This window comes from Prunus mume, linkage group LG8 (genome assembly GCF_029339155.1).
Source record: "Prunus mume cultivar Tortuosa linkage group LG8, ASM2933915v1, whole genome shotgun sequence".
Lineage (NCBI taxonomy): Eukaryota > Viridiplantae > Streptophyta > Magnoliopsida > Rosales > Rosaceae > Prunus > Prunus mume.
This window is the reverse complement of record NC_142705.1, coordinates 2471648-2498530: the sequence shown is the minus strand read 5'-3', so window position 1 is coordinate 2498530 and position 26883 is coordinate 2471648. Positions and strand designations below refer to the sequence as shown.

General features: G+C 36.4%; 5 protein-coding genes across 5 annotated transcripts; 3 read left to right on the top strand and 2 right to left on the bottom strand.

Annotated features, from left to right (window-relative positions):
• The first annotated feature begins 1271 nt into the window (after window positions 1-1271).
• On the top strand, window positions 1272-5004 carry LOC103341078 (EIN3-binding F-box protein 1-like). The gene is made up of 2 exons (XM_089042649.1): window positions 1272-1664; window positions 2246-5004. The coding sequence occupies exons 1-2, from the start codon at window positions 1640-1642 to the stop codon at window positions 4183-4185; spliced, it is 1965 nt and encodes a 654-aa protein (XP_088898775.1). The 5' UTR covers window positions 1272-1639; the 3' UTR covers window positions 4186-5004.
• Window positions 5005-6978: 1974 nt separating this feature from the next.
• Window positions 6979-7643, top strand: LOC148914496 (EPIDERMAL PATTERNING FACTOR-like protein 8). The gene is made up of 2 exons (XM_089042291.1): window positions 6979-7172; window positions 7283-7643. The coding sequence occupies exons 1-2, from the start codon at window positions 7079-7081 to the stop codon at window positions 7528-7530; spliced, it is 342 nt and encodes a 113-aa protein (XP_088898417.1). The 5' UTR covers window positions 6979-7078; the 3' UTR covers window positions 7531-7643.
• Window positions 7644-8012: 369 nt separating this feature from the next.
• LOC103341079 (CBL-interacting serine/threonine-protein kinase 24-like) lies at window positions 8013-12761 on the bottom strand. The gene is given in 16 exon segments (XM_089042290.1): window positions 8013-8353; window positions 8355-8417; window positions 8621-8695; window positions 8801-8857; window positions 9085-9201; window positions 9516-9635; window positions 9866-9988; window positions 10292-10381; window positions 10718-10843; window positions 11011-11064; window positions 11211-11285; window positions 11396-11503; window positions 11615-11686; window positions 11843-11905; window positions 12045-12287; window positions 12611-12761. Coding segments are annotated over 15 exon segments (1332 nt in total). The 5' UTR covers window positions 12210-12287; window positions 12611-12761; the 3' UTR covers window positions 8013-8329.
• A 4515-nt stretch (window positions 12762-17276) lies between these two features.
• Window positions 17277-20333, bottom strand: LOC103341080 (CBL-interacting serine/threonine-protein kinase 24-like). Its single transcript, XM_008244559.3, is given in 11 exon segments — window positions 17277-17547; window positions 17850-17939; window positions 18273-18398; window positions 18565-18618; window positions 18765-18839; window positions 18950-19057; window positions 19169-19206; window positions 19209-19227; window positions 19384-19446; window positions 19592-19834; window positions 20178-20333. Coding segments are annotated over 10 exon segments (864 nt in total). The 5' UTR covers window positions 19757-19834; window positions 20178-20333; the 3' UTR covers window positions 17277-17421.
• Window positions 20334-25206: 4873 nt separating this feature from the next.
• On the top strand, window positions 25207-26839 carry LOC103341082 (Tetratricopeptide repeat (TPR)-like superfamily protein). Its single transcript, XM_008244560.3, has 3 exons — window positions 25207-25998; window positions 26179-26351; window positions 26466-26839. Exons 1-3 carry the CDS (start codon window positions 25381-25383, stop codon window positions 26620-26622), a joined length of 948 nt encoding a protein of 315 aa, XP_008242782.2. The 5' UTR covers window positions 25207-25380; the 3' UTR covers window positions 26623-26839.
• Window positions 26840-26883: the final 44 nt, after the last annotated feature.

Genomic DNA, 26883 nt, shown 5'->3' with positions numbered 1-26883 from the left:
TGCAACTTTCTTCGTATATAGATCGATATAGAAAATTCATTAGTGATATAATCGTTTTACTCGTGCTATTGTGGTTAAAAGAAGTCATGTTTAGAGCGTTTGATGCAATACATACAAAAAAGAAAGATGAAGTTGGATATTTTCAAATCTTATCCCACATATAGTTGATTAGACGTGCCATTGCCAATTTGCCAATTTGCCAATTTGCCACCACTCGTTGATTTGGGTGGTTTGGTTCCAAACAGAAACAAGGTTAATCATCTGTTGAACTTGAAAGGACAAATTAAAAGCCACCTAATAATGGGATTTAATTATGAGACTCAGTTCTCCAATTAGACAAAACATCATCAACTCTTTCCTCCCAATTGAAGCCATCATCATCATCATTAATGATTTATGTAATTCTTGTCTGATCATAATATTTCGGCTTAATATTACAACACTTGCTCTTATTTTATCTTATTTAAACGCGTTAATCAATAAAGTCTAAACAAAATTAAATCTCTAGATCATCGACAAAGGCCAAAGTAACATAGGGAAATAAAGCTGTTAAAATCCAATCCAAATTAATTCCTATTTGTTTGTCCTTATCCAAATTCACGAAAGCACTCATATAGCTATGAGTACAAATGACCTCATACAAAAATTATAAGCAAGAAGTTGCAGATTACCTTTTAATTTCATACTCATTTTGCTACTAATTAATCTGGTTACATTGTATATCTCTGTTTTTTTTAAATTATATTTGTGAGGGCATGTTTCTAACTTGGAACTTGTTGGATTCTCTCCCTTTGTGACCGAAAAAAAAAAAAAAGGAAGAAGAGAGAAAGGGACCTTGAATTGGACCACAGTATTTGATTCAATGTACATATGGAAAAAAAAATCCATTTAAATTTATAAAATTTCGAAATGAAAGTATAGTATTTGATGTGATGTGTTGAAAAATGATGAACCCAAGTTTATAAACTTACTAATTTAAGTTGAAGTGAAACTAAACAAGGATTGGCATAAGATAAGTAAGATGATGCATGATAGTATATGATACAATACAAGGATCTTCATCCCCCAAAATAAGATAAATAAAAAGCATATATTATTTTCGCAAAAATGAAATTTAATTTAAAATAATAATATGTATCGTGACACATGCGTGAATCTTTTAATAAACTCCTATCAAATTATAAACCCAATTAACACCACAAATAAAAAAATGTTGTACAATAGAAAATTAAAAATTAAGAAGGGAAAGGGTGGTTTTCGGTTTGGCGGTATTTTGCTGAGGGAGGTGGTTAGAGTAGGGAAGACTGGTTTTGAGGAAGGATTCATTGCATGTAGCAGATCAGATGTATGTGAGAGAAAGAGAGAGAGAGAAGACGAGAGCGACACCTTTTTATTTCTCGTTTCCCAATATAAGCTTTTCCCAATGACACATATATACCATTGCCATTCTCCTCCGCAACACCATACCCATTTCAACAAGCTCCTCATTTCTTCCTCCCATCTTTTTTTCCCTACTTGTTAGGGTTCTTTCTCAAATGCTCTTTAACCTCTGCACTCTCATCACTCTGATTTCAACGCTTTTCGTCTTCAGCCTTTTTCTCTTTGCCATCTCTGGAGGTTTGTGCTCTGAGGAACAGTCATGCCTGCCCTCGTTAATTACAGTGGTAAGTTCCTATGTTTTTGTGAGGTTATGATCCGATTTTTGTGGGTTTGGTTTAATGGGGTTTCATCATCTTGGTCTAGTTTTAACGGGTTGGTCTCAAGTTGTAATCTTTATATCCAATTCATATCGATCTCTATGTCCTCTAGCCTGAATCTTTTGCTCCCTTGTTGGTTGAAGAATGCTTAGATTCAATGCCTGCTTGAATATTCAAATATCTTATTGTGTTCAAGATCATATATTGTCATACATGCTTGTTGCCCTTTTCATCCTCTGGATGTTTGTTTTGTTCGAAAATCCTATGCCTTTTTGTTGTTGGTGTTTCTAGGGGTAAAAGATTTCGCTTAGAAATCCCAAGCAAGAGTGTTTAGATTCACTAGGATTGTATAATATGGTAAATCCTCACATATTGAATTTAATCCATGATTAAAATTATTAGTTATCTTTCAATATCATCATCCAGACTTAAGGTTTGGCTTTCAGTATTCCTTCATTGGATGTAATGATTTTGACTTTAGGTTTAGCTATCAGACTTGAGATGTGGATGCTTTTAGCTGAGTTTAGTTTTTGTTTTGGGGTTTGCAGGTGATGATGATTTCTACGCTGCGGGTTCTTTTTACTCAAATCCCATGGATTTGGGTTGCCTGTTGTCAATTGGCCCCAGTGCGTATTACCGTCCTAGCAAGCGGGCTCGCAATGATTCCCAATTTGCCTTCGAAGGGAGCGATTTTGAGCAAGTCAGGAAGCCTTCAATTGAAGTTCTTCCTGATGAATGTCTCTTTGAGATCTTCAGGCGCCTGGATGGTGGTAAAGAAAGGAGCTCATGTGCATGCGTCTCTAAGAAGTGGCTTATGCTCTTAAGCAGTATCCGCAAGGTTGATCTTTGCAAAAGCCCAGCTGCAGATAAGGTGATTCAACCCTTGAAGCTTGACAATTCAGATGACACTGAAATGACCACTGGTGAAGAAGATCAAGAACTGGAAAATGATGGTTACCTCACAAGGTCTTTGGAAGGGAAGAAAGCGACAGATATTAGACTTGCTGCTATTGCCGTTGGAACCAGTAGCCGTGGGGGACTGGGTAAGCTATCGATTCGAGGTAGCAACTCATTCCGTGGGGTTACCAACCTTGGCCTCTCAGCAGTTGCTCAGGGGTGCCCTTCTCTCAAGTCTCTTTCTTTATGGAACGTCTCTTCTGTTGGTGACGAAGGTCTGATTGAGATAGCTAAAGGATGCCCTTTGTTGGAGAAGCTTGATCTTTGCCAGTGTCCCTCAATTTCCAACAGAGCTTTGATTGCAATTGCAGAGAGATGCCCAAATTTGACTGCTTTGAATGTTGAAGCCTGTTCAAGGATCGGTAATGAGGGCTTGCAAGCTATTGGAAGGTTTTGCTCCAAGCTGCAGTCCATATCTATCAGAGACTGCACTCTTGTTGGAGATCATGGAGTTTCTAGTCTCTTATCATCAGCTTCTTCTGTGCTAACGAAGGTAAAGCTTCAGGCTTTGAACATCACAGATTTCTCTCTAGCCGTGATTGGGCATTATGGCAAGGCTGTTACCAATTTAGTTCTTAGTGGTCTCCAGAATGTAAGTGAGAAAGGCTTTTGGGTCATGGGTAATGCTCAAGCTCTGCAGAATCTGGTTTCATTGACAATTACTTCCTGTCGGGGAACTACAGATGTCAGTCTTGAAGCCATTGGCAAGGGTTGCACAAATTTGAAGCAGATGTGCCTTCGCAAGTGTTGCTTTGTGTCTGACAATGGGCTGGTAGGTTTTGCCAAAGCTGCAGGATCGCTTGAGAGCTTGCAACTGGAGGAGTGTAACAGGGTTACCCAAGCAGGGATAATTTCTGCCCTCTCGAACTGTGGAGCAAAGCTGAGGTCTCTTACTCTAGTGAAGTGCATGGGAATCAAGGATATAGGTTCAGCAGTACCTATGCTCTCTTGTTGCATATCGCTTCGATCCTTGTCCGTTCGAAACTGCCCTGGCTTTGGTAGTGCTAGCCTGGCCCTGGTAGGAAGGTTGTGCCCTCAGCTCCAGAATGTAGACCTGAGTGGTCTCTGTGGAATGACAGATGCTGGGATTCTCTCGCTTCTAGAGAGTTTGGAGGAAGGACTTGTCAAAGTGAATCTTAATGGTTGCTTGAATTTGACAGATGAAGTAGTTGTGGCGTTAGCGAGGCTACATGGGGAGACTCTGGAGGTATTGAGTCTCGATGGGTGCAGGAAGATTACTGATGCAAGCTTGGCGGCAATTGCAGACAACTGCTTGTTTCTTCGTGAGCTAGATGTATCCAAGTGTGCAATCACAGATTCTGGCCTTGCTTTCCTTTCTTGTGCAGATCGGATCAATTTGCAAGTCCTCTCCATTTCTGGCTGTTCTGAAATATCACACAAGAGCCTCTCTTCCCTGAAGAAATTGGGCAAGACCCTGGTGGGGTTGAATCTCCAAAACTGTACTGCAATCAGCAACAGATCAGTTGAGCTACTTGTCGAGAGCTTGTGGAGATGTGATATCCTGGCCTAATCACGAATGGAACAGCATGCCTATGTGGCAAAGGGGGAGAAGTAGATATTACGTAGGGGTAAGATCAAGAAATCCAAAGAACTCTAGTTCGACTTGTCATATCGTAGATGTTAAGTTCATACAGTCAGTTCACGCGGGTAGCGACGTTCAGCATACAACATTTTTGGCTCATCAGCAGTGGCCCTGCTTGGTAGCTCAGTGGCTTGGTTGTTTTCCAGGGGGACTTTGGCATATAATTTCGTCGGTCGTCGGTTTTTTTTTTGCAGGCTTTCTTAACATGGGAAAGCCTGTTTCAACTGTTTAGCCCCCTCATCAACGGGAGGCTGCCTCTTTCATGGCCATGGTTCCCCTAGAATGCAGTCACCAACCGCTGAGACAAGGTGTTTCCATTTGCATTCGGTCCTCTTTTTGTTGCACTGGATGGTTTACCTGGTGTTTTTAGCTTTGTCCTACATTCCTTAGTTGGCGTGTCTGATCAAGCTTTCCTTATTTTTCAGTCTTACGGAAGTCTGTTGTCTGAGATCATAGTTTTTCCTTTGTGTTTATTTAGGGTCTTGGTATTGCACATGTTTATGGGATTAGTTTTCCCGTTTCATGAGCATACTTAGTAAGTGTTTGGTTGCTATGTTCGGTTCAAATCCAAGTACGGGTTCCTCCTGCTTTTCGGCTTTGGTGGTGGCGGTGATTCCATTCATCTGCCGTAGACAACCTTGTTTAGGGTTGTTTTTTTTCCCAACCAAGTCATAGTTTTGCAGGTTTCTCCTTGCTTATGAATTGTACTCTGCAACTACGAGTAAAGTTTTTAGTTATTTTTCATCATGTGTGGGATGCATTTCTTTTATATAAGAATACATAATTGATGACAAATTTCGATGCACAAAAAAAAATTACAAAAGAAGAAATGAAATGAAATGAAATGGCAATTTACAAATTTAGAGATGACAAGTCTGGTGAGGTTTTAGAGGCCAACAATTAAAGTGGTGTTTGTTGTTTATTTTACACTGGAGACATGAAGAGATGGCGATGAGGTGGTGGAAATGTCAGGATGATGAAACAACTGGTGAGGGGGTGAGCTCCCCAAGGCAGTGAAAACAACCAGCTCTTCTGTTCTGGTGTGTCTGTTGACTGTACTCTCTGGTGAGAGATGACAGAAAAAGAACGGCAATTTTGGCTACCCGACTGTTGATTGTGTTATCAATGAATGACTGTTTGTCCTATCTATTCATGTATTATGTATAAATCTAAAATAATAGCAGATACGAGATTTTGAGCAGATAAGGGACTGGCCGTGCTAGCCTCCTAGCCTACTATTTCTGCACTATACCACGTGGTTGTTCCGAAGCCTGAGATGTTGAGCAGTTAGACTCTCTGTGTACAGATTCTCCCCTGTTTATGAAAAAAGGAAATACCAATTTCAATCATGTCATTCATATTATGTTTTTCACACAACACCAACCCACCCTCTCTCTCTCTCTCTCTCTCTCTCTCTCTCCTAGACACCCAAAACAAAAAAATAAAGAAAAAAAAGAAAATACATCTATCTTTTAAGAAATCCATGGACTGAAGGAGGCCTTTTGAGCAAATTGTTGGTTCTCTTTAGGCTAATAAGTAGGCTGGGCATTCAAACCGGTAACTCAGTCATACCGCCCAAACCAAACTGATGGGTTGGGTTAATTTGGTTTTTTTTCAATATTTTTTTGGTCGTCTGTTTGAACCCAAATCAAATTGAAATATATGATTCGGTGTACGATTTTCAAATTCAAAACCAAGGTTTAATCAAACCAAACCGAAGATATTAAAAAATATTATATATAATACATAGTTTCAATCTTTTTTTTTCTACTCTCTCAATCTCTCCGTCTGTCTTGTCTTCATCAATCTCTCTCTCTCTATTTTTTTTTTCTTCTCATTCTTCTTATATCTGTCTTCACTCCCTCTTCTTCTTTTTTCATTCTTCTTCTTCTTCTATCTCTCCCTCTCTTTTTTTTCTTTTCTCCTCTCCATCGCTTTTATTTCTTCTCTCTCTCTCTCTCTCTCTAAGAAAGCCAAAAAACCGAAATCGAACCAAACCAACCACCAAGTCCAATTAACCGAAGTGGTCGGTTTTCATCAATTATGGTTTGATTTTGGTTTTAAAATAACCAAACCGAAACTTACGGTTCGGTGTTCGGGTTGAGCCCAAAACTGAACAAACCCAAACCAAGTCTACGCCTACTAATAAGAGTAAATGCACAAACAAAAGAGGCTGTTTTATTTTATGACACCACTGCAGAAAGTAGCTTCTTTCTGCAAGTCCTGGAAAGCATGGGCTCTTGATCTTGACTTTGAGAGTGCTTTTCCAGAGCACACATCACACCCCCATCTCATCATCAATCAAAATGATCATGTTGGTAACACACCTTAAGATAACACCTTAATGCAATTCTACGTAGAATAATGCAGAAAAAATCCAACTATTTTCCATCTCTCTCTCTCTCTCTCTCTCTCTCTCACACACACACACACACACATGAGCTGATGTGAGAGAGAATTGGAAGCGTTGGGGGAAATAGTTGAGTGTCAACAATACCATGGCATGTGTTGTTTATAGAAAACAAAGCAAGGGGGGATAATCTAACAGGTTAAAGCCTCCTGGCCTTGCATGATGACAAAGTAGAGAGAGCATTATATTGTAATTTGTACACCAATAATTTGAAAAGGAGGCAAGGAAAAGTCAATTCAGGCAGAAAAAGATGAAAAAGAAAAAACTTGTAACTTCAGTCATTCACGCTGAAAGACAAACTGACAGTTAGCTCCAATAAAAAGAAAATTAAAGAAAAAAACAAGCTTCAAAACTAAGTCATTCCCTCCATCATCCTATTGCGACCCCACAAAACCCAAATAATCCCATCCCATGATGGCTTCTTCAAGAAGATGTACGAATGAGTTAAAGATTACAGTCATTATGGTGTTTATCTTTTCTCTCACATTCTTGCCTTCCAATTCAGGTAACTGAAAAGAACCCATTGAAGTTGAGACATTGCTCTACTAAAAAAATATCTTGGTTTTGCTGATTTATTCTGGTTTTTTTTTTTCTTCTTCTTCTTCTTTCTATAAGCTGAGCCAGTATTGGTGAGAGATGGTGCACATCAGGGCTTGAAAGAGCAAATGGAGATGGTGTTGGGTTCAAGTCCACCTAGGTGTGTTAAGAGGTGCATGGGTTGCATACCTTGCACGCCCACTCTTGTTGCTTCTGCACACCATGGGAATAATCATCTCAAGGCAGCAAATTCAAATCAGGGAGATGAAAGCTATTATCTCCTCTCATGGAAATGCAAATGCAGGAACAAGTTGTTCCAACCTTGAACATTTTGTTTTAGCTTAGCCAACCTAATCATTTTCCTTCCTACTTCCTTCCTATGTACTAAGTAGCAGCTTATGATATATATTTGATACAGAGACTGATTAATCTCACCCCATTTACTCTTTCATAAGTTTAAGTCTACCTACTCCTTTCATGGGTTGCATTGGGTTGCATTGCTCTTTAAAATTGAGACTAATTGATTACCAGTACTTCGATTGTTGCCGTTTTGTGTATACTTCAGAAAAACATATCATGACATGAAGGCGGTAACTAGTGCTTATTTTGATCTTGTTCAAGACATTTCGTTTGCAAAGAATTTTGGACCGTATGTCTAGTTGGATAATCAATACATATGGTAATTACTTGCAGGCAATAAGGGCCAAAAGAAAAAAACGAACCAAGAATTGTGCTTGCCGTTGGTGACGTTCATCAGAATCCCATGTCATGAACTTGCAGTGACAAACTCGATACAAGAGAGAATTACTTATGGAACCATAAAGAAACCGCTACACTGGTGGATTAAATAAACAATCTTCATGATTATACATTGGGAGGATCATTTCCAACACACTAAATACACGGTGACATCTTTAGATGGAAAATTACTAGATTTTCTTTTCATGATTGTAGGCGTAACAATATTGAAACCAAAACTGACAAAAAAATATATATATACAAAAGACTACGACATACGGGGAACACACTAGTATGCTGTCTATTTTCAGTACATGTCCCAACGGAGAACACACTAGAATGCTGCTTACTGATTTGCATCACACCCCAAGGAAATGGATCAGCAAGTCATTGTTTGAAGCAGATTGGAACTAGCCATACCCTCCTTTGGTTTCCAAATAATGTCTTTTAATTTGGCACAGAAATTTTTGTAAAACTGCAAAAAGAATCACAGGAAAGATAAATTAACTGATGCAAGCATGCAATCTTCAAAGAGAGTTTACGAGGAGGAGAAACAAAATAAGAATCAGGTTTGAGAACTCGAGACCCACCCAAAAAAAAAATCATATTTGAGCAGCCAAGTACGATTAGTAAACATTAACGATAGACCTGAACTTATGAAATCCAGTAGAAGCTAACCTTATGATATTCAAGAGTATCTCCTGCAGCCTTTCGAACATCCACCATGAAAAGGGATGGTGCAACTTCATAAACCTTTATAGAAAAGATAACAATCATGTTAAACAGTGATTTTACTGAAATCAAGGCTTCGTTTCAAAGGATAACTACAATGGTTATGCAGACAAATATTAAAGTCACCTCGAGGACAACTGCAAATTGTCCGGCCTTATTTGAAGATATTCCTTCTAGTCTTGTCTGTGGTTCAAAAATTATACACGAGATCAGAACACACTATATCAAACAAAAAAGGAAGAACTAAAGGATTTTTCAGGTAGCATCATCCACAGTTCATATTTTCTTCCAATCCACAGCACAAGGTAAACTCATAACTCAACCAAGATTGTTAGTCAATGTTTGGACTGTATATAACAAGGTGCAAAAACTTGATTATATAAAGTAAAGGCCAACATTACAAATCATACCTTGTAATTACGTGTATGGACCTTCAGACTCATTGATTCTGCAACAGCTTCTACATTTGAAATTATAACTTTAGCTGGTTTTCGGGAAACAAATCGAGTTTGCCGGTTTATGTAATCCTGCAAGGGGGAAAAAATGAAACTTGAGAGACAGAGAGACAGAGAAATACAGTAATACAAAATTCGATCAATTTGAAGGAATATAAAGAAATAGTTATCTGTATTTCCAACGAAAAGGTAGTAACAATTTGTAGAAAAGAAGAGAAACATGGCATACAAGGAATAAGAAAAAAGTACTATGTTACATGTTTTGACAAAATAACAAGTTAAAGCCTAGCCAAACGAATACTTGTCAAACTGTGAAGCAGTAATTGGGCACAAGAGATTTCTGAGAAATACGTGGCAGCAAAAGTACTGAAAGCATACAACTATACCTGTCTCCTGTCAAACAATGCTGATAGATTTAGCCCTTGGGATAGGGTAATCATCTCAAATGCGTTCATTAATAATGGACCGCCGTCCTTACTTTCTGATCTCTCTGCTACATATTGGTCCTGTGACAAACCGATAGTGAACAAATACTTTATACTTTAGGTACCAAATAGACTTTGAAATGCATAAACTAGGACAAACAATGAAAGCCATCACATTATCATTAATTTACTGTACACTACTAATCTATAATCTATACTTCATAAGCATATAAACCACAAAATTGTGGAACTTGCATTGGAAAATTTCTTACTCAAAGAAAGAGTGTAGAACAAACAAATCACCAACCAACCTCAATATCTTCAAACACTGCATGAACATCATCCAAACTCACTTCCTCATCTTCCCCATTTTTGAAAGGCACATAATTTTTCCTAAACCAAGGATCCTTTCTGATTCCTCCAATCTGAATGCGCTGCATTAACACATGAACCAGTTAAAGAAAGCAAAGGAGAATCATTAACTTCGTCCCAGTAATGCAGATTTTTTTCTTTTCCCTGAACTGACATTATAAGTCAACCAAGACCCTCCTCCCTATTATAGCACATACTCTACGGGCATATGGCTTCCAATAAACATAGAATTTTTTTTGATAAATACTTGTACAAACACACTTTATTTGATCATGAAAATACTATGTGAAGTTAACCGTATAGATCTTTAAATCAATTGTCTCGGAAATTACTAATATCTGCATATGTTGAAATAAAATACTCACAGTTTTAGGATTAGGATCAAGTATCTTATGTATCAGAGAATTTGCCTCAGGAGAAAACCAATATGGACAGGAAAACTCTGCTGCATTAATCTACAGACAAGCCAAATGAACGGTTAGAAGCTCCTATCACGCTTGGGCAGTATAAAATGCTCTTATAACGTCCATAAAGAATAATTGTAGGAGTGACAAGAAGTGAAAGGAGGGGGGAGATAAAGGCACAAATGTGTTCTGGAGACTATACTGGTATGTCTGATACGGTGGTACAACAAAGTATGTGAATAGGAATACAATAGGATAGTGTGTGTGAATATATAAGACATCTCAGAAGGGAAGAAAAGAAAATAAACGAAAATTTTAAGATATATAGTGAAGAAAATTATTGTGTTAGGCATGGACACTGCAATATGTTGAACAACGGCAGCATACCTTTCTATATAGGGTAGGAAGGTTTGTCTCATCAAATGGGAGATATCCAGCCATTAGAACATATAGGATGACCCCACATGACCAAACATCAGCAGCTGCGCCATCATAACCTTGGTCCCCCAGCACCTGTTAGGCAATAGTAGCATAACATATTTAGCATAAGATTTTGTTCTCTCCACCTGACTTCTATAATTATTGCTCTCTTTTTTTTGGCACACAATACCAAGTCACAGGGTATCTATCTCATCAATTGGATGGTGTGAATGCAACAGTGCAGTGTATAAAAAATGTACCTCAGGCGCAACATAGTTTGGGGTTCCACACGTAGTGTGAAGAAGACAAACTCCCTGCTCAAAGATTAGGCAATGTAGAAGTATTAGTCAGAGAGATAGAAGAGGAGAGAAGAAGAAAGGATAAAGTTTAAGAAAAGCATATTAAAAAAAGTAAACTTCTCAAGCTTGATAGAATGCATATAGAATGAGATAATTCTTACTTGTTCAGGCAATGCACTTAGTCCAAAATCAGAAACCTTCAAATTTCCATAAGAATCAAGGAGAAGATTCTCGGGCTGCAAATTATATCACAAATAAAATACAGAACTACTCAGGACCACAGCACTGTATAGAAATCACAAATGCAAGTAGAAAAATTAGCGTCAAACTGAATATTGATTTGCACCTTCAGGTCTCTGTGGAACACACCCTTGCTATGACAATGGGCAACTGCATCTATGAGCTGTTGAAAGTATTTCCTTGATTCATATTCAGGAAGCTTTCCTTGGTGAACCTGTAAATCAAAATTCAGTGTTAAAATATTCTGGCATAAAGACATAAACCTACAGGAATGTAAGTGAGTTGGTTATAATGACGATGGTCCCAATTCAAGAAGAAACCTTACAATTTTATCAAACAATTCTCCTCCAGTTACAAACTCGAGAATTATAAATATTTTCGTCCGGCCCGCCAAAACCTAGAATTTTGAAATGAGAGAGCCAAAAGTGACAAGGAAAAGAAAAAAAGCCATATCAGCGGTGATGTCAAGAAGAGAATATATAGCAATTTCTTAATGTTAACAAGAAAAGTCCTCAAAGAAATGACGTGTTTATCCGGGGAAGTATAAGAATACCTCATGCAACCGTACTATATTAGGATGCCTGACAATCTTCATTATGGATATCTCTCTTTTAATCTGAAACAGAACTAAAAGAAGTTAGCCTAGTCATTTAGTCCAAGTAGGAGCAAAACACGAAAATTTAAACACACATATTGACCTATACGTGTCTGTGAAATTGTATTTGCGATTGAAGGAAGGAAGAGCTAGTGAATACCTGATCAACCATTCTGTGCTTGAGAATGGTGCTTTTGGCCAAAATCTTCATGGCCACACTTTCACTGGTTTCGATGTTCCTGGCAAACTTAACCTTGGCGAATGTTCCTTCGCCGATGGTTCGCCCAACCTCATACTTCCCTACCTTTCTCGACACCTTCTTCATTGTTATCTCTCTAAGCTCATTTCCCACAAAAATGACAAAACCAAACTCTTCGATTCACGGAAATTCAGAATTTAGGATCTGCCAAGACAAACAAAAACTTCAACTTCAACAAAAACTCCACACACCAAACCAAAAAAAGAAAAGTAAATTCAATGAAACAAAGGTTTAGCACTAAAATCGAATCTTTTTGTATTGAAGATTGTAGGGAACCGAAGCACCCAGCGACGGATCATGGAGCGAAGAGACAAGTCGAAAATTGTGGAATTCAATTCGCTGGTTGTGATTTTCAGCAATCAAATTGACCACTAATGAATCGGGAGGTGGTGAATCGGAGTGAGAGAGCGAAAATTGGAAAGACGAGAATGAGAACACAATGAGGAATAATCCGGCAGGGGTCTTACCGGATAATGAGAATATCCAAGGTATGTGCTTTCGTATCTCCGGGTGCCGAAATTAAGCTGCGTCTCTGGTTGGCTCCGACGAGGCCGAGGCTGGTAAGAGAGAGAGCGCGGGTAGAGAGGAGAGAGAGTAGTCCAAATTTAACCGCTGAACGTGGAAATTACGTCGGAGCTGGCCTTTTGTTTGTTTTTATGAAATTTCCAAATGACGTGACGTTCTTACGAGTATTTATACAGTTCGACCGATAATAATACATACCACTTTTTTTATAAATATGATTTGATTTTGAGTTTCTTTCTTGGTCGGAATTTTAAGTGCTAGCCTTTACGCACGCTTCTGCACTTGCAATATGTTTTTTTCAAAAAAAATTTAAATTTATTTTAAAATAAAAAAATAAAATGGATAGTTGTGTTCTATAAAAGTAAGATCTATTATCTAATTTTTCTTTTAATTTTAATTTTTTAAAATAAAAAAGGTGTGAATTTACCATATTATTCTTATTTAATTACTAATTTCAAATCTTAATATTTACATTAACCAATGGCATTTTATGATATTTTGAATGTTTTACTATTTTTTGTCTTTTACTTTATATATACTAACCCCTGAGCATGTGCCAATTTGGTTTTTTTTTTTTTTTAAATTATGTTTAGAATTAAGAAAATATAATATGGGTAGTTACGTTCCATAAAAGTAGGAGCTATTATCTGACTTTGTTTTTATTTCAATTTTTTTAATATAAAAAATATGAATTTACCATATTATCCTAATTTAATTAATAATTTCAATTCTTAATGTTTGAATTAATAAATGACATTTTTTGATATTTTGAATGTTTCACCATTTTCTGCCTTTTGCTTTATATATAGATATAGATAGATAGATAGATTCCAAAGGTAATTACTATCATACAAAAAATCCAATAAATTATAAGTTCGTAATTTACCGTTTGCCACGTGATATATATATATATATATATATGGATGTGATTAGCACTAAACTACTATTTATAGAATTGCTTAAACGAATTTTAGTATCAAGAATGTTGATAAATAAAGTGTTTAAAATTGAAGCTTTTTTTAGTCAAATAAAAATAATTAGGTTGGTTAGCTTGTTATGTTGGGCTCTCAAAAAGTTGTAACGTTTTTTGTTTGTTCATGAAAACAAGTCATTACGTTAATACGTTCCTAGTTTTGTTTTGTTGTTTTATATATATATATATATATATGTTTTATAAATTTTATGATTGCATTCATAATTCAATCAAAAAAAGCCACTAGTCACAAATGGTCATTATAATAACGGAGTGGTCTAACATCAAAATTAAGATAATTTGGTGCACCTTTACTAACGATCACACGTGATCAAATAAACTCTCTTTTGTGAGAGTTTTATTTGTATTGTATGTCTTGATTTTTTCAAGCTTTATATCTTTTTGATTATTTTGAGTTTGCAATATTAGTTGGAATGTCTATGTCATAGTTTTACTATTTAGATTGCACTAACAATTCAAGAAAATATTAAAATCTAAGCTAAGATAGGAGTTTGATATTTCTTAACAATCCATCCATGACTTCTTACGTTTATGGTTTGACTTAGGTGAAACAATTATAAAATATAAGATCAACTGGATTAATTAAATAATTAATTATATATATAGGTGCTTATCAAAGGGATGTTCTAATTAAACACGGTTTAATTAGAAAGCTGAGTTGTCATTTGCATGCCTATCTCATAGCCAGCCATAGACATGTCTTAATCGTAAGCTTCATCAACAGTTCAACTTGTAAAGTTAACACTTTTAAATTCGAGCTGATCATTTAATTATTTTGTATAAACAAAACGAAGATGACGTCATAGGTAGAGATTTGGAGTGATTGCACCACGCACGTCATACTGTTCTGATTCAGTCAAGATACGGTGCGTTTTACCTTAACTATCATAAAAGTCGGCATTTTCTACCTTTTGGCTATAGACAAAAATAAAAGTAAAAATTAGAAATTTATATAAATATTTGCACTTTTTAAGTATTTTGGTCATGACATACCCTTTTATTTTCCATAAATATAATAAATGCAAAAAAGTGGAATTCTATCATAAAGTAATCAATGGGCTTCTATAACATGGAATTTTTATTTTATGGTCAAAGGGCCCTAACCCAACCCAATGTCACCCTTCGACTTGAATCGGTTTGGCCACATGGCAGCCCAAACTTGGAAATGGACCACTTATGTCATTAATTCATTAATATAATGAATTTTTTAAGAAATGTCATCTAAACTAATACATCAGTTTTAATTTGTCACTTTAAAGAAAAATTTAAGAGAAATGTCATCTTAATTTTTCAAAATTGATTTGTTATCTGACTTTAACACCATATAATTTTTCATCCATTTTTAAGGATATTTTTTGTCTTTCCATTTTCAAGGACAAAAAAGAGAGCAAAAAGGGACCTCTCTCTCCCTTTCTCCCTCACCCCAACCCCAACCGCCCCCAAAACACATCTTACAACCCCTCATCACCCTCTTCTCTCTCTCTCTCTCTCTCTCTCTCTCTCTCTCTCAGCATGTATAAAAAAAAAGTATGTTTTTCATTGAGCACGTCTAAAAATTTCAGATACCTGATTTAAAATTATTTAAGTTTCTTACCCATTTCTTGTCTTCATAGTTTCATTAACTTATGCCACTGTATTTCTGTTGAAGGATGCAAAGTTTACTTGGTTACCATCTATAGGCTACTGAATTGTTGGTTTGGTAGCTGTCATTCCACAAATTTTCATTATTTGAAAAGGAGACTTTTCCATTTTGGATAGTTGGAAGTACGTATGTGGAAAATGACCCTTCACCAAGTCACCCTCGAAAACTACTGCCATGTTGGTTCCATTTGCCAAATAATGGATGTGGCATGTGAGAGGTGCAGACAGGTTCTCAGAACATCAATGCCAACTTAAGCCCATCGAGAGATTAGTAAAGGCTAACAAACAAACAAACAAATAAATAAATAAAAGCATTCTCCCTGCTTCATAGATTTAAAAAATTCTTCTTCTCTTTATGTGTAGGCTTAAAAACTGAAGTTTAAATGAGTCTAATTTTAAATAAGAACATTGATAATCACTCATGTGCTTGTGGGTGATTAACAAAAACATACTGCAACACCATTCACAAATTCACAAATTCACAGATTCACAATGGGAAGTATTGTAGAATAGCTCTATTTTGTTAAATTTCATAGACATATACTAATGGTCCACTATTAGCAACACAAATATTGTCCAAAACTTATTATCTAAGAGCATCTACAGTGTTAAAGTGTATATGGAGGTGTATGTCAAATATACACATTTGGTTGTGAATGTCCTGCAATGAGGAGGTGTATACGAATGTAAATATACATCACAACCGTGAGATGGGAAAAAAGATGCAAATGTACATCTAATTTTACACCCATCCAAGTGGGTCCTGTAACAGAAAAGGCAAGAGATAGTAGATTGGAAAACTACCTAAAAGATGGTGAAGTTATTAAAATGGTGGGCTCAGGGTGTGGTTGAGATTTATTAAAATGGGGAAGTTATTAAAATGATGCAAATTGAAATATATGGCCAGATTTCATTCAAATTGAAATATAAAACTGATTAATGGTGAAAAATAAATTCATATCAAAGGGGACAATTTAGATTAATTTTATTTACATCATATTGAATGAAATTATATCTTATCGGAATTTTTATAATTTTAGGTTGATTTGTTTAGAAAAAATAATTAAACCTAACACATAAAAAAATAAACCAAAAAAAAAAAACATAAATTTTTTTTTACTCAAAAAACAAATTAATACAAGAAAATCGAATTTATATCTTTGAATTTGCATCCAACTCATTGGAGCAAAAATGACATTTACATCTCCCAGAGGTGTAAAGAAGATGTAAAAGTAACTTTACATCTCCAAATTTACACCTCCCCACTGTGGATGCTCTAAGTAGCCTAGTAGATGTGGAGTTTTATCATGAAATACCTTAGTGATATTAGTAGTGTAACCATTCATTATATGTTGTATTTATTTTGTCAAATTTCTGAGGCTTTATATTCTTCAACATATTTGACCAACAAATTTAGTGTCCCTCAATTGAAATATAAACTTTCTAGTGAAGGCCACATAGACATGCGCATATATAATTTTGTCATCTCATGCAAGAAAACTTATATGAAACGGAAATAACATTATTTTGTTATCTTTGACCAATCATGTTGCATAAAAATATTATCACGTTTATCATATTGTGATTGACCGAGAATAGCAAAATAGTACTATTCCTGTTTTATGTAAATGTTTCTCCCTCTCTGCAAATTAAGTCTCAATCATCCACATACCGACGAAACCACATTCGTCAAAACGACTCAAAACCAAACAAGAGAGAATGACTACAGAATAATAAACAGGATGTTAAATAAAAATATCACAAATCAGCACATTGAAATGACAAATTTACCCATGATGGAGCAAGTTGCCCCGCTCTGCAACAAAGAAGAGTCACTGTGGGAGATCGAATACAAAACAAATCCTGCAAATGCAAAGGGAGGTGAGCTGCACCATCAGAATCCAGTCCATGACGTGATGCTCACGCCTTGGCGGTACAAAGCTCGCCGTTGAATCGATCCAGTGGGCCCATGGGCTCCACCCAGGATGTCAACCAAGTCCTTCAATTTGTAATTGCGTCAGGTATTGGGCCCAGCTCAAGCAACGCTGGCCGTTAGTAGTTCAAGTGGCAAATTCGTTAATTTGACTAAACTCAGGGGTTTTCAGAGTACAGAAACTATTACGAAAAATCCTCAAACACTGCACGAACATCATCCAAACTCACTTCCTCATCTTCCCCATTTTTGAAAGGCACATAATTTTTCCTAAACCAAGGATCCTTTCTGATTCCTCCAATCTGAATACGCTGCATTAACACATGAACCAGTTAAATAAAGCAAAGGAGAATCATTAACTTTGTCCCAGTAATGCAGATTTTTTTCTTTTCCCTGAACTGACATTATAAGTCAACCAAGACTCTCCTCCCTATTATAGCACATACTCTACGGGCATATGGCTTCCAATAAACATAGAAAAAATTTGGTAAATACTTGTACAAACACACTTTATTTGATCATGAAAATACTATGTGAAGTTAACCGTATAGACCTTTAAATCAATTGTCTCGGAAATTACTAATATCTGCATATGTTGAAATAAAATACTCACAGTTTTAGGATTAGGATCAAGTATCTTATGTATCAGAGAATTTGCCTCAGGAGAAAACCAATATGGACAGGAAAACTCTGCTGCATTAATCTACAGACAAGCCAAATGAACGGTTAGAAGCTCCTATCACGCTTGTGCACTATAAAATGCTCTTATAACGTCCATAAAGAATAATTGTGGGAGTGACAAGAAGTGAAAGGAAGGGGGGATAAAGGCACAAATGTGTTCTGGGGACTATACTGGTTGTATGTCTGATACTGTGGTACAACAAAGTATGTGAATAGGAATACAATAGGATAGTATGAATATATAAGACATCCAGAAGGGAAGAAAATAAAATAAAATAAAATTTTAAGATATATAGTAAAGAAAATGATTGTGTTAGGCATGGACAATGCAATATGTTGAACAATGACAGCATACCTTTCTATATAGGGTAGGAAGGTTTATCTCATCAAATGGGAGATATCCAGCCATTAGAACATATAGGATGACCCCACATGACCAAGCATCAGCAGCTGCGCCATCATAACCTTGGTCCCCCAGCACCTGTTAGGCAATGGTAGCATAACATATTTAGCATAAGATTTTGTTCTCTCCACCTGACTTCTATAATTATTGCTTCTTTTTTTTGGCACACAATACCAAGTCACAGGGTATCTATCTCATCGACTGGATGGTGTGAATGCAACAGTGAAGTGTATAAAAAATGTACCTCAGGCGCAACATAGTTTGGGGTTCCACACGTAGTGTGAAGAAGACCAACTCCCTGCTCAAAGATTAGGCAATGTAGAAGTATTAGTCAGAGAGATAGAAGAGAAGAGAAGAAGAAAGGATAAATTTTAAGAAAAGCATATTAAAAAAAGTAAACTTCTCAAGCTTGATAGAATGCATATAAAATGAGATAATTCTTACTTGTTCAGGCAATGCACTTAGTCCAAAATCAGAAACCTTCAAATTTCCATAAGAATCAAGGAGAAGATTCTCAGGCTGCAAATTATATCACAAATAAAATACAGAACTACTCAGGAACACAGCACTGTATAGAAATCACAAATGCAAGTAGGAAAATTAGCGTCAAACTGAATATTGATTTGCACCTTCAGGTCTCTGTGGAACACACCCTTACTATGACAATGGGCAACTGCATCTATGAGCTGTTGAAAGTATTTCCTTGATTCATATTCAGGAAGCTTTCCTTGGTGAACCTGTAAATCAAAATTAAGTGTTAAAATGTTCTGGCATAAAGAGATAAACCTACAGGAATGTAAGTGAGTTGGTTATAATGACGATGGTCCCAATTCAAGAAGAAACCTTACAATTTTATCAAACAATTCTCCTCCAGTTACAAACTCGTTTTCGTCCAGTCCGCCAAAACCTAGAATTTTGAAATGAGAGAGCCAAAAGTGACAAGGAAAAGAAAAAACGCCATATCAGCGGTGATGTCAAGAAGAGAATATATAGCAATTTCTTAATGTTAACAAGAAAAGTTCTCAAAGAAATGAGGTGTTTATCCGGGGAAGTATAAGAATACCTCATGCAACCGTACTATATTAGGATGCCTGACAATCTTCATTATGGATATCTCTTTTTTAATCTGAAACAAAACTAAAAGAAGTTAGCCTAGTCATTTAGTCCAAGTAGGAGCAATCATATAACACGAAAATTTAAACACACATATTGATTTATACGTGTGTGTGAAATTGTATTTGGGATTGAAGGAAGGAAGAGCAAGTGAATACCTGATCAACCATTCTGTGCTTGAGAATGGTGCTTTTGGCCAAAATCTTCATGGCCACACTTTCACCGGTTTCGATGTTCCTGGCAAACTTAACCTTGCCGAATGTTCCTTCGCCGATGGTTCGCCCAACCTCATACTTCCCTACCTTTCTCGACACCTTCTTCATTGCTATCACTGTAAGCTCATTTCCCACAAAAATAACAAAACCAAACTCTTCGATTCACGGAAATTCAGAATTTAGGATCTGCCAAGACAAACAAAAAGTTAAACTTCAACAAAAACTCCACACACCATACCCAAAAAAAAAAAATGTAAATTCAATGAAACCAAGTTATAGCACTGCTCTTAATTAAGAAAAGATCGAATCTTTTTGTATTGAAGATTGTAGGGAACCGAAGCACCCAGCGACGGATCATGGAGCGAAGAGACAAGTCGAAAATTGTGGAATTCAATTCGCGTGGTTGTGATTTTCAGCAATCAAATTGACCACTAATGAATCGGGAGGTGCTGAATCGGAGTGAGAGAGCGAAAATTGGAAAGACAAGAGAATGAGAACACAATGAGGAATAATCCGGCAAGGGTCTTACCGGATAATGAGAATATCCAACGTATGTGCTTTTCGTATCTCCGGTGCCCAAATTCAGCTGCGTCTCTGGTTGGCTCCGACGAGGCCGAGGCTGCTAAGAGAGAGAGCGCGGGGGGAGAGAGAGAGAGAAAGAGAGTAGTCCAAATTTAACCGCTGAGCGTGGAAATTACGTCGGATCTCGCCTTTTGTTTGTTTTTATGAAATTTCCACATGACGTGACGTTCTTACGAGTATTTATACAGTTCGAGCGATAATTATATATACCACTCTTCTTTTTTGGTCGGAATTTTAAATGTTATTCCAAAGGTAATTACTATCATACAAAAATCCAATAAATTATAAGTTCGTAATTTACCGTTTGCCACGTGATATATATATATATATGTGATTAGCACTAAATTGTTTAAATGAATTTTAGGGCTAGTTTTGCATTAATATGCTGTGAAAATAATCGTTGTCAGATTTGTTATGAGAGAAAACAGTTTGACATTTGGTAAACTTTTCGTTAAGAGTGTTGTTGGTACTAATTCCCATATAATTAGAAAATGATTGTCGCATAATCATTAAACCCAACTTCTCTTTGAAACCGATTCATGCATAATCAGAAAATGAAAACACCTCATTAACTACTTTCCCTTATAGCTTTCTTTCATAGTAAGTTTTAACAATAAGTGATTTTCTCATAGTTTATCAAACGGGTTGTGCTTCCCAATTTTTTTTAAAAATCACTTATCACCACAAATAAGCAATGCCAAACTATTACTTAATATCAAGAATGTTGATAAATAAAGTGTTTAAAATACTAACAAACACAACCCAAAAAATTCACCACATAATAATAAATTAATTTATATTGCCTTTTTAGTTGTACAAAATTGAAGCTGCTTTTAATCAAATAAAAATAATTAGGTTGGTTAGCTTGTTATGTTGGGCTCTCAAAAAGTCGTAACGTTTTTTTGTTTTGTTCATGAAAACAAGTCATTACGTTTCTAGTTTTGCTATTTTTAAATATATTTTTCTAAAAATTTTGTGATTGTATTCATAATTCAGCTAAAATAAGCCACTAGTCACAAATGGTTATTACAATAAATGAGTGATCTAACATTAAAATTAAGACAATTTTTTCTGCCTCTACTAACGATCACGCATGATCGAAGAAATTCTCATTTTTTAGAGTTTAATTTGTATTGTTATGAATTAGTTTTTTTAAAGCTTTATATCTTTTTTATTATTCTGAATTTGCAATCTTAATTGGGATGTCTATATCATAGTTTTGTTATTTAGATTGCATTAACAATTCAAAAAAATATTACAATCTATGCTAAGATAGGATAGGAGTTTGATCTTTCTTATCAATCCATCCATGTATTCTTCTGTTTATGGTTTGACTTAGGTGAAACAATTATAAAATAAAAGACCAATTGGATTAATTAAAGAATTAATTTTATATCGAGGTGCTAAAGGGATGTTCTAATTAAACACGGTTTAATTAGAAAGCTGGGTTGTCATTTGCGTGCCTATCTCATAGCTAGCCATAGACATGTCCTAGTCGTAAGCTTCATCAACATTTCAACTTGTAAAGTTAACACTTTTAAATTCGAGCTGATCATTTAATTATTTTGTATAAACAAAAAAAAGATGATGCTGTAGGTCGAGATTTGGAGTGATTGCACGTCATACTATTATGATTCGGTCAAGATACATTGCGTTTTATCTTAACCATCACGAAAGACGGCATTTTCTACCTTAAAGTAAAAATTAGAATGTTATATAAAATATTTTCACTTTTAAAGTATTTTGGTCATGACATACCCTTTTATTTTCCATAAATATAATAAATGCAAAAAAATGGAATTCTATCATAAAGTAATCAATGGGCTTTATATAACATGGAGTTTTTATTTTTATTTTATGGTCAAAGGGCCCCAACCCAACCCAATGTCACTCTTCGACTTGAACTTGGTTGGCCACATGGTAGCCCAAACTTGGAAATGGACCACTGATGTCATAAATTCATTAATATTAGGAATTATGGCTTTTTATCACAAATAATCTTTGAGGTTTGCAAAATTATCACTTTTAAAATAAAATAAATTTTAAAACACCCCCTATTTTTTTTGAGACACTAATGGTGATCAGAACTCTTTAAAGTTATCCTCCATGAACAAAGAAAGAGAAAGACAGAATATAGCAAAATTTTTTTTTTCCAAAGGTTTTAAGTTTTAAAATTTATTTTATTTAATTTAAAGCCATGTGCTACCGTTACTTCTGTCAATTTTTTTGTTAAATTGCTGACGTGGCACATGTGTAGAGCCTACACATCCAATAGTATAAAAGCACATGGCTGTAAATAAAATAAAATAAATTTTAAAACTTGCTTTTCATGGTATATTCATACTATTCTATAATTTGTCATGAAATGAAAGTGAAAGTAGAGCATGAAGATTGTAAGCCAACAAAAATAACACGAAGATAATGTACGAATTAACCTAAAATAAAGATAATGAAAGGCAAGAAAATTAATAGACAGCAGCATGGAAGAAGTTAAAACTTAAGAAATTAAAGCACGTGAACTGGTTCCCACTTTGACGACTTGCTCATTCTTAGTGGAGGGTGCGAGGAAGCTAGAGAGAGGATCGATACATGGGCTGAATTTGATTTGGTTGTTTGCCTTTTGATCATCTTGGAACCTCCATCACACAAGTTGGATCGTTATTTACTTATATTTCTCTTTCAATCCATTAATTCGCTATCTCTACTCCTGTGGCTTTTTCAGTGTTCATCAGTCTACTTCCTAACTTTTGCAACTTGAATTATTGTTAGTGGCAATCTATAATCCCCGGCTCTCAATCTCTCAAATTTATGTCGAACCAATAACCTATCATAATCTTAATTTTATTTTCTCATTTCGGCTCAACTTAGACTCAAGCATCTACACCTCTCATTGGAAGTACGTACGTATGTGGAAAATGACACCAAGTCACCCTCGAAAACTACTGCCATGTTTGGTTCCATTTGCCAAATAATGGATGTGGCATGTGAGAGATGCAGACAGGTTCTCAGAACATCAATGCCAAATAAAGGCTAGCAAACAAACAAATAAATAAAAGCATTCTCCCTGTTTCATGGATTTAAAAAGCTGTTCTTCTCTTTCTGTGTGGGTTAAAAACTGTAGTTTAAAATGAGTCTAATTTTAAGTAAGAACATTGATAATCACTCATGTGCTTGTGGGTGATTAACAAAAACATACCGCAACACCATTCACAAATTCACAATAGATAAGTGTGGTAGAATAGCTCTATTTTGTTAAATTTCACAGACATATATTAACGGCCCACTACTAGCGACATATATATTGTCAAAAACTTAACCACTTAAATAACCTAGTAGATGTGGAGTTTTATCACAAAATACCTCAGTGAACATTAGTAGTGTAACCATTCATAATATATTGTATTTATTTTGTCAAAATAGACATACTTTATATTCTTCAACATAATTGACCAATAAATTTAGCGACCCTCAATTGAAATATAAACTTTATGGTGAAGGCCACATAGACTTGCGCATATACAATTTTGTCATCTCATGCAAAATAACTTATATGAAATATAAATAATAATATTTTGTTATTTTCGATTAATCACATACTACCATGTGATAAAATTATTACACTTAACATATCATGATTGACGAAGATATCAAGATAGTGTTATCTCCTTTTGATATAAATGTTTCTCCCCTCCTGCATATCTTATCGAGTCTCAATCATCCACATACTGATGAAACCACACTCGTCAAAACGGCTCAAAACCAAACAAGAAAGAAATGACTAAAGAATAATAAACAGGATGTTAAATGAAAATATCTCAGCACATTGAAATGACAAATTTACCCATGATGGAGCAAGTTGCCTCGCTCTGCGACAAAGAAGAGTCTCTGAGGGAGATGCCCACGCCTCGGCGGTACAAAGCTCACCGTTGAATCGATCCAGTGGGTCCATGGGCTCCACCCAGGTAATTGCGTTCAGGTATTGGGCCCAGCTCAAGCAACGCTGGCCGTTAGTAGTTTAAGTGGCAAATTCGTTAATTTGACTAAAGTCAGGGGGTTTTCAGAGTACAGAAACTATTACCGCGAAAAATCCTGCCATACTTTATTATCGAAGCGCCAGTTGTTTCGGTTGGGGGAAAATGGTGGGCGCGAGGAGAGTCAATCTCTGCCGTCGGATTCCACCAAAGATAAAATCCGACGGTTCTAGTTTTGAAATGGGTCCCAGCTCCATGGCTGCTTTTAAAGTTGGGCGTAGCCTGGTAGCATGTGCCCAGTGGGCAATTGGGTTTCGTCCCGCGTATACACGAAGAAGCCAACTTCCATTTCGTAGGACGTGTTTGACAATAATCACGTGCTTGTAGAATAAACGCTTTTTTTGGGCGAAATTTGGCGCACACACAACCCCCCAAAATAAATCATTTTAATTAAAATTCGATTGCATCATCTTTTTAAGGAGTTAGTTTAAATTTGTTTTAGGTAGACCTACACACATGATGTTGTTTTTTGTTTAGAAACAAATTTTTAGTTTTTTGTTGTTGCCAGAGTTAGGTTTTCTCGAATTTATTATCCGTCTCCTTAAATAAAACTACCATTTATGAATGTGAGGAACAAAATAGAAGGAAAAAAAAAAGTCAATGGTTGACCTGACTTCCATTCCAATTGCAAAAATGCATGCAAGGTTCCTAAATTAATGTAGCAACTTGAGGGGCATACTACATGGGACTTTTCCTGATTTAGAAGCACTTTCATTGGAGCATATCACACGTGTGTAGGGAGAGTGTTGAGCTTTTCTTGCGCTGCCAAAATACCACACTGCCAAACACGTCCCAACAATACAGCACCCAATTGTCAAACGAACCACGTGCCTCACACCATCTCACACACTCTACTTCATGCACAGATGATCAACGGCTCAGATCTCATCCTTACACCCTTCCCTCCATCCCCTATATATAAAATGTTTCCCCGTGACTTCTTTCTATTCCATCCTCACCTCGCCTCGCTCACCTGCAAAACACTCAATTCCTTCAAACCCTCATCTCTCTTCCCCTCCAAGTTCTAAAACTTTTATTTCAAATTTTGTCATTTTAGGGTTCTAAAGGAGTCTGAGATTTGGGGGTTCCTCAGACCCATATTTTCAAGAATAAGAAAAAATGCTTCTAAGGAGCTCATCAACGCCCGTACTAAATTCATGGCTACCCCACTCCAAAGACTCATCATTTCCAGAACAACAACCCGAAATGGTACGCCAAATCGCCAAAACTCGCTCCCTTGCCCTCTCGGCCTCGTCGCGGTCTCCTCTTACGTTGTCGCCGATCGACGACTCGGCTAGGAAGATGACTCGGGCGGCCTCTGAGGCCGATCTTAGAGATCTCTCGCTGACGCCCAAAAGAAAGCCATTCAAAATGCCCTTGAATGGGTTCGAGGAGAGAGAGGAGGATGAGGAGATGGAAATGGCTTTTTCTTCCGAGTTTAGGAGAACGGTGTCGTTGGGATTGCCAGAGGTGGAAGGGTGTGAGATCGGCTTGAGGGAGAACAAGGGCTTGTTGGGCGTTTTGGTTGAGGGTGGGGTTGGTGGAGGCGGTGGCAAGATCTGCGGTGGTAATGGCGAAGGGGGTGGTGGATCGGACGGTGGAGATGATGGGAGCTCAGGATTTTGGGATTCGAATAATAATGGGAGTGGTAACACTGAGATCTATTATCAGAAAATGATCGACACTTATCCTGGAAATCCCATGATTCTCAGCAATTATGCTCGTTTTTTAAAAGAGGTATGTTATATATACCAAAGCTTTGATTTTTATATCAAAATCTTTAATTTTAATAGAAAAGATTTAGAATTTACTGAAAAATATGTTTAATTTTTATCTTATCTGTGGATCTTACGTATTTTGATTAGCTGGGGTTAAATTACTTTCACCGAAGCTAATGAAACGTTGTTCAAATTGCAGGTTCGTGGGGATTTTGAAAAGGCTGAAGAGTACTGTGGGAGAGCCATTTTGGCGAACCCAAATGATGGAAATGTCCTATCAATGTTTGCGGATTTGGTATGGCAGAATCATAAGGATGCTCCTAGAGCTCAGACTTACTTTGATCAAGCTGTTCAAGCGGCCCCCGATGATAGGTGAGGGTCATCTCATCTAAATATATGCCAGTAAAAATAATAATCTTTTTGGTCTGTTAAAAAGGGCTCTGTGAATTAAAATTTTGACTGAGTTTTGTGGTTTTGATGGTGCAGTTTTGTTCTAGCATCCTATGCTAAGTTTCTTTGGGATTCTGAGGAAGATGAGGAGGAGGAGGAGGATTTGAAAGAAGGCGCCAACAACAGAGCATCCACACCCAATTTGTTGCAAGGAGCTCCTCCTTCACCTCCTCCATTAGCAGCTGCTGCATAAAGATATCTTCGGACTGCTGACCTTCTGTTTATACACTTATATATATCTGCCTGTTTCTTAACCTTTTTAGTGATCCTTTGGCTGCTGCTGTGCTGTGGTGAGATGGGTTGTGTAACTGAGACTGATCTGGTTTTGTTTTCAAGTTCTTTTCTAGTCATGTCTTGTAAAAGAAATGTAATCAAAATAAGTGATTAAATGGAATGTTTTGAAGGCATAATCTCTGTCTCGGTCTCTCTCTCTCCCCGATGATATTCTAACCCA

Excerpts from the sequence above, each read along its gene's own strand:
- LOC103341078 (XM_089042649.1), top strand. The coding sequence starts at position 1,640 with ATGCCTGCCCTCGTTAATTACAGTG. Across the intron at positions 1,665-2,245 it reads TGCCCTCGTTAATTACAGTG|GTGATGATGATTTCTACGCT; the intron begins GTAAGTTCCTAT and ends TGGGGTTTGCAG.
- LOC148914496 (XM_089042291.1), top strand. The coding sequence starts at position 7,079 with ATGATGGCTTCTTCAAGAAGATGTACGAATGAGTTAAAGATTACAGTC. Across the intron at positions 7,173-7,282 it reads ATTCTTGCCTTCCAATTCAG|CTGAGCCAGTATTGGTGAGA; the intron begins GTAACTGAAAAG and ends TCTTTCTATAAG.
- LOC103341082 (XM_008244560.3), top strand. The coding sequence starts at position 25,381 with ATGCTTCTAAGGAGCTCATCAACGCCCGTACTAAATTCATGGCTACCC. Across the intron at positions 25,999-26,178 it reads ATGCTCGTTTTTTAAAAGAG|GTTCGTGGGGATTTTGAAAA; the intron begins GTATGTTATATA and ends TTCAAATTGCAG. Across the intron at positions 26,352-26,465 it reads CAAGCGGCCCCCGATGATAG|TTTTGTTCTAGCATCCTATG; the intron begins GTGAGGGTCATC and ends TTGATGGTGCAG.